The following is a 7,348-nucleotide window of genomic DNA, read 5'->3' as shown; positions in this document are numbered from 1 at the left end:
CCCACGCTCAGCTCTGCTATGGTTTCGCCTCATGGCGAACCTTAGCAACTGTTACAGCGATTTATCGCTTCTGATCCTTTCCTCTCCTCGTTGTATCTTCTCCGGCGTCCTCTTCTCCTCGTTGCGTCTTCTCCATTGCCATCGCTTTTTTGGAAAGTTTGTTTAAAGGAAAGAATCATTAACAGACTTTAATGCTTAGAATATCAAAAGCGGTCACATGCCAGTCTGATCCTTACCTAAATCACCACCTCCTCAACAAGCCCTATGCTTAGGATATTTGGAAGGAAAGCCAATGCTGTCACAACTCCTCTCCAGAACATTACATAACACTTTTGTTGTTGATATTAATTAATGGAACACCACAAACTTGAAAATCATTAACAAACTTTTGCTTTCATGCTTCATCTATTAGGAGATCGGGTTTAATAATAAAATAAGAGAAGAGCTGTACAATTCAATTTTGAACTCAATGAATTAAATAACTGCTTCATTAGATAAAACTGAGTCACCTCATCCAGCTTCCCTAAGGAGAAACTGAGCATGACTTCGTTGATTCTAGGTTCTCTCAAACTAAATACCAGCAGATTTGTCTCTAGTTTTTTTGAGAATATGTCCTAATCTTGAGTTTGAAGGTTTACTTGACGGCTTAAAGCTTAATCAAATTGAATCCATTATCATATTCTTGAGGAATTTGATTAACTCCTCATGAGCTTGGCTGACAATGGTTTTGCAATCCCTTAAGAGCCTTCAATACTAGTTCAAAAATCGTACAGCCATCCGAACTTCCACCAATCTTACCTTAAAAACAATTATGGGGAAGCCAACCATGGTGTTGACTTACCTCCAAACATCCATTGTGTTGACTTACCTCCAAACATGTACTCCCCATAAGAGGATTCAATGTATTTTCTAGCCACTCTTTATTATCTTTGTCAAGTTAACTAGCAAATAACCACTCTACATGTGCTTCCTTAGGGGGATTGCTTGCACCTCTGGCCATTCATAGGACTCGTAACCCTTTATAAAATTTAAAATATACATGGGGAAAAACTGTAATTGTTTATCTTAAGTAATACCTTGTTTCAACCCCAACCTCAATGATTCCCATAACTGCACTGTAGAAAAATACAAAATTATAACAGACAACTTAGATTCAAACTACTCCCACCAATATTTGTAGACTATCAAAAGACTCCTACAGCAAATAATCGATTCAGTAAAATAATAGTATATAATTCCTGGGAAAACCTTCACTTAAAAAAAAATTAATTAGTTCAACCACGAGCTTTTTTTACTATGAATGAAGAGCCTTTTTTGCCATAATCTCTTGCATTCTACTAGAACATGAGCTCCCTTGCTACACAATTTCCTTTGAAAGCCCAAGAGAAATAAACAGGATAGCGGATAATCAATTGATTATAAGGATAGGATGTCTTTATAGTTTCACAACCTCAAATTACTAAGCACAACAAGAACATTGAATGTGGCATCAAATGTGCACTCAATCCAACCAACAATGCAAACCAAATCTATGTATAATTTCAAAATGATACTAAACATTAGTTTTTGAAGCCAATTGACAAGAATGAATTGATGAAGGGAATTCATAAAGGCATTTCCACATTGATGTGACATGGTTAATAATGACGATGGCACCAAGCATTAGCTCATTGAAACTAAATTAAGAAAGAATAGAAATTAACCTGCGCATGCGAGAAAAATATCTAGCGCGTTCGGTAACACCGATAAAGCCTCTGGAATCCAGGATATTGAAAGCATGAGAGGCCTTCAACAATTGATCATACCTACAAAATTATAAGAAAATGAATCACTTTAATCAGAGCATTTTCTTTCCAGATCACAAATAGCGTTAAAAAAAATCAATAACATTTGTAAGCATACGCAGGAATAGGTAGCCCGATAGACAACAAAGATCGAGCATCTTCGTCATAACTTTCAAATTGCTTGAGTACATTTTCTACATTCGCATGCTCCAAATAATATGCACTCATTTCCTTCCTACAACAAAAAATATGAGACCAACCAGTTCATTCAAAGTGATCAAGTGATCTGCAAACAAACCTATGAAGATTGTTATTTAAAAAATTTAGTAAATCACTATGGTGGAGGGAATGATAAGCAAAAATGAAAAACCGAACAAAATTATTTCAGTAAGTTACAGCTGAAGTCTTCAGAAGTCACATGGCAAGCTGATAATGAGAAACAGGTAAATTCAAGGCCCTGCAATTCTATCTATTTTTTTCTTACTCATTCTTTCCTTCCCCTCTATCTATTTTTTTCTTACTCAAGCTCAGCTCTATCCGCTCAATTTTGTGGCCGCATCTCCTTGATAGAAAACACAAACAGTACCACTTCTTCCTTTTCTTTCTCTGCAGGTGAGCACAGTGTCATTGCCCTAACTTCCTCGACGACACCTCCCGCACCAAACTGCAATGTCCTCTCCTTCGCACGACCTCAACACTTCAATAAGAGAATCGCTCGATACCTATTGCTCCTCTGCTCTCTCTGTAGTTCTCTTTTTTCCTTCATTTGTCATTTTATAACATGAAAGTACCCTTAGTATTCCCACTTTTTCGCTTCCTCTCCAAAATGAAAAACCGAACAAAATTATTTCAGTAAGTTTTGTCTCCTTTAACACCCTTCGACTCCCTAGGGAAAATGAAACAAGGCATCACAAGTTTTGTCTCCTTTAACACAAATAGTTTTATGAGGTTATGTATTAACTGGAGAGGTTTGACTATTAAATATAAGTATCTTCAATCAAAGATTGATGATTTATTTGATCAACTAGACAGAAGTTCTATATTTTCAAGAATTAGTTTAGAATCTCAATATTAGGTCGCAGTGAAAGAGAATGATGTTGAGAATATAGCAATTGGCATCAAATATGAGAATTATGAATTTTGTGTCGTGCTTTTTGGGTTGACAAAGGCTCTAGAAAAATTATAGATATGATGAATAGGATATTGTAGCATTATCCTAATCAATTTATATATAATTTATTGATGAAATATTAGTATATTCTAAAAATAATGATCATACTAAAAAATCATGGCCTTGGGAGAATAAATTATTTTCTATGTTTTCCAAATATATTTTTTGTAAAGGAGTGTTACTTCTTCGGGGCATTTCATTTGTGGTGAAGGTATATCAATGTACCAAAAAAATTTGAGAGCAATAATAGAATGACCAAGATCTAAGAGTCTAAAGAAAACATAAGTTTCTTAGATTAACTAGTTATTACAAAATATTTCTACAAGAATTATTATATATTACACCGCATTTATCCAAACTGAGAACAAATAATGTTCAATTTAAATGCATTGACTAATATGATCAAACCTTTTTAGAATATAAGAAATATATGGCATCTGCACCATAAATGATAATTTTATCTGTAGCTAAATGATTTCAAATATACAGCAATGCTTCTTTGAAGAGTCTCGATTTTGTTCTAACGCAGACTAAAAAGGTTATTGCACATGCCTGCAAACAATTAAAGACACGTGAAAGGAATTAAGCAACATGACTTCTAAGTAGTTGCAAGTGTCTACTATGAAATTTCGCATCATCTCAATAGACTAAAATGTGAATTATTCATTGACCATTAAAGATTAAAGTCATCTCAACAGCATTTCATCAGCAGATTCTGCTCATTATCAAAACAAGTGTCAGAATTCAATTCCAAAGTTTTACTTCCAAACAAACTAGCCATGCATTTCAATAAGTTTTAATAGGGTACTTTAAAAAAAAAACATTAAAAAAAAATCTCTCAACATTTTCCAAAAGCTATCACTTGCGCACACTGAACAAATTTTCAATGCACATTTCAACAATTACTGAATAAAAAACATCCGGTTCCAAATAACTATTCACGAATTGCTGAAAGTGCTTTGTTACTTTTATTCCCGATATTCATGGAAAAGAAGATTAATCATAATGATGGAGCATGAAAAAATAAAATAGTTTGGTATGGAAATGCTCAATGAATAGAAAGTGAGAATAAAGAATTAGATGGGTAACTCACTAATAGCTCTTAGTAACCTACTCATTTTCCAAAAAAAGCTCGCCGTATGAAATTTCATCAGTATATCTTATGTTCTTGAAATGGTCTACCTCCTGCAAAGCAAGGCTCAATCATAGCTCAACTGAGTGATATAGACGTCACATGGAGAGAATGGAAAACTGTAGCATACTTGCAGCAACATTAAGATGCGTTCAAGGCCATAAGTTATTTCCACAGAAACAGGCTTCACTTGAAGACTTCCAGCCTAAAAGATATTAAAATTCTTGAGGTATACTACAAGATGACAAAAATCCCGGACATGTGCTAATCAATCCCAGGTCATTAAGCAATATAAAATTAGTTTTAGCCCAAAATGACAATTTATGAAAAGGCCATGAAAAAAATTTCAATTGCTTTTATTTTAAAATTTAAAAAAAGCTAAATAAAGAGTATATGAAGCATAATCCAGCCATCTATTTCAGTACTCTAGCATAAAAGATATCGAATAAAAGTCTTAGTGTTCAGAAAAATAGGGAAATGCTACCAAGAGTTACAGCATTACTTGCTGAAAGTATGTGAATTGTGTAATCTCCATCCCATCCATCCATATTTCCCAACCTAAACCCCACGCACCAAGAACCTGAATGTTTGAACAGAGAAACAGAAAAAATCAACACAAATACAGAAAGCCAAAGATAAATACAAATTCCTAGCATTAAAAATTATTAGGTTTGAACAGAGAAACAGAAAAAATCAACACAAATAAATACAAATTCCTAGCATTAAAAATTATTACAAAATTTAATGTTGCAAAAAGGATCTACCGGACTTTCCCAATTGTCTTCAACAAAGCGAATATCATGCGATTTCACATTGATTCCTGAGGTGGGAAAATGTCAGCCATACTTACAGCATCGAAACCAGCATTTCATTAAAGAAAATAATGTAGGCCAATATATAAAAAAAAACCATAAACAGCCATAGCAGTTTGGTTTTAAAGAACTGTATAATTAGCCTACAATTAATGCCCAATATATAAAGTCATCATCCCAAATTCTCCGCACCAGGGCTCTCCAAGGATTGGGCAAACCAAAACAATGTAAAGCCAATCAAACTACAATACAATGGGTCAGCCATTTTGGACTCAACACAAACAAATTGGTGAGGACATACAAAAGGCTACATTTAAAGAACACAAGAAAAAATTCTTGTTACAGGAAATCCTCCATTTTTCTTATTCCTTAATTGAAAGCATTTGTTACATATTTATATATACTCATATGTCTACACATTAAGAATATTTCTAATATAAAAAAGATCCTAAAATTAGATATCCTCTAAATAAGTTAAGTAATATCAAGCTTCCTACCATACAATCTTTAGATTTAATTAATTCCATAACACTCCACCTTAAGCTGAAGCATAGATATTTATCATACCCAGCTTGTTACAAATATAAGTAATCATAGATCCATCAAGGTCCTTTGTCAAGAAGACCCCTAGTTGTTCCCTAGCCTTTACATGAGCTTTAAAAATCAAATTTTGTTGAATCTTCTCACAAACAAAACAACAATTTATCTCAATATGTAGTTTGTTCATGGAAGACAAGATTTTAAGCAATATAAATTGCAGCTTGGTTATCACACCGCATTTTTTCTAGAGCTATCATCTTAAAGCCCTTTTCGGTAAGGAATTGGCAGACTCATATCAATTCACTCAAAACTTATGTCATTGCTTGATACTTCAGATTTTGCACTGGATCGCACACTACATTTTATTTATTATTCTTCCATGAAACCAAATTACCACCAACAAAAACATAACATCTAGTAATGAATTTTCGATCAATCTTGGAACTTGCCCAAACCGCATCAAAGAAACATTCAATATTTATATGTCAATGATTCTAATATAGAATTTCTTCTTTATGAGCTCCTTTGAGGTAACATAGTATAGGTTCCAAGCTAACCAACGACGGACTGTGAGAAAAGACAAGAACTAACTTATAGTGTTAATTGAATACACAATGTCAGGGTGAGTTACTATGGGGTAGTTTATATTTCTAACTTCTTATATCGTTCGGGATCATTAAAGGCTTCTCCATTCTTAGTAATTTGTTGATCAGGAAGCATCGGAGAACTGCAAGATTTAACCCATAATTTTTCCATTTTTACTAATAGATCCAACATAGGCTCCGTTGAGAAAAAAAAATATCATTCTTGCTCCTTAATACCTTAATCCCTAAGAAATACTTCAAGGAACCCGGACTTTAGTGTTGAATCAATTTTGAAGAAATGCTTTCAGTGATAAGATTCATTGTCCATTGCTTCCAGTAATAATAATGTCATCAACATACACCACCAACAACATACACCACCAACAGAATGATCCCAGAAACAGATTGCTTGTAGAATACAGCGTGATCATTTTTACTCTTTTACATTCCAAACTCTTCTACTGCTTGACAAAACAATAAAATGACTTCAAAAAATGGCATACTTTCCCAAAATCCTAAGCAACAAACCAAGGGGGTTAGTTCAAGTATACAACTTCTAAGAGATTATCATGAAAAAAAAAAAGCATTCTTCACATCAAGTTGGTGCAGAGGCCAATTATTCATTGCAACCAAGGACAGGACGAGGCAAACTGAAGTCAAATTAGCTTGCAAAGAGAAAATGTCCAAGTAATCAAACCCATAAATTTGTGTTAGCAACCAAACAAGCTTTAAGTCAAGCTACAAATCCTTCAGAAAGAAACTTAACTACGAAGTCTCACGTACAGCCAACAGCCTTCTTATCAAAAGAGTAATTCAACTACTTCCCACATTCTATTTCTAATTAAGGCATCCATTTAATCAAGCGCTGCTGCCCACCCACAAAATGGGATAGGCCTCGCTAAGCTAATCTCAAGACATAAACAATAAACAAACAAGAAGTACGAGATAATTGATCCTAGTTAACACAAGAGAAAATAAGATAAGTGTATTGATGTTTATCATTTTGAAGAGCAATTGGTAAATCAATGGTATATCAATGTCAATCGGAGAAGAATCCACTGAAGAAGACGTTAACAGTGACAAACAATAATAAGGGGGACAAGGACTTCTCGAGTAAACATTGGTGATAAGTAGTCTAGGGTGAGGCATTGGTGGTGAAAGTGGAGCTAAACTGATGATGTGATACATTAAAAACTCATCAAAATTTTATGAAAATTTAGGTTGCGATGAGACAACAAAGAACGGGTTTTATTCATGAAAGGTGACATCAGCAAAGGCCATGTACCTGTTTAAGAGAGGAAAAACATCGACACCCATTTTGCAAA

The 7,348-nt window shown here is 34.0% G+C and overlaps 1 protein-coding gene across 1 annotated transcript in view; it reads right to left on the bottom strand.

Annotated features, from left to right (window-relative positions):
• Positions 1–7,348, bottom strand: part of LOC110027366 (glycine--tRNA ligase, chloroplastic/mitochondrial 2) — a gene marked incomplete in the record, with an annotated part of 183,566 nt that overhangs the window by 162,797 nt on the left and 13,421 nt on the right. Inside the window, 6 exon segments of the mRNA XM_020728758.1 lie at positions 1,704–1,805; positions 1,903–2,019; positions 4,070–4,140; positions 4,218–4,292; positions 4,590–4,667; positions 4,852–4,907. Of these exon segments, the coding sequence (XP_020584417.1) occupies positions 1,704–1,805; positions 1,903–2,019; positions 4,070–4,140; positions 4,218–4,292; positions 4,590–4,667; positions 4,852–4,907 (499 nt within the window).

This window comes from Phalaenopsis equestris, unplaced genomic scaffold, assembly GCF_001263595.1.
Source record: "Phalaenopsis equestris unplaced genomic scaffold, ASM126359v1 Scaffold000427, whole genome shotgun sequence".
NCBI lineage: Eukaryota > Viridiplantae > Streptophyta > Magnoliopsida > Asparagales > Orchidaceae > Phalaenopsis > Phalaenopsis equestris.
This window is presented reverse-complemented; position numbering and strand designations above follow the sequence as displayed.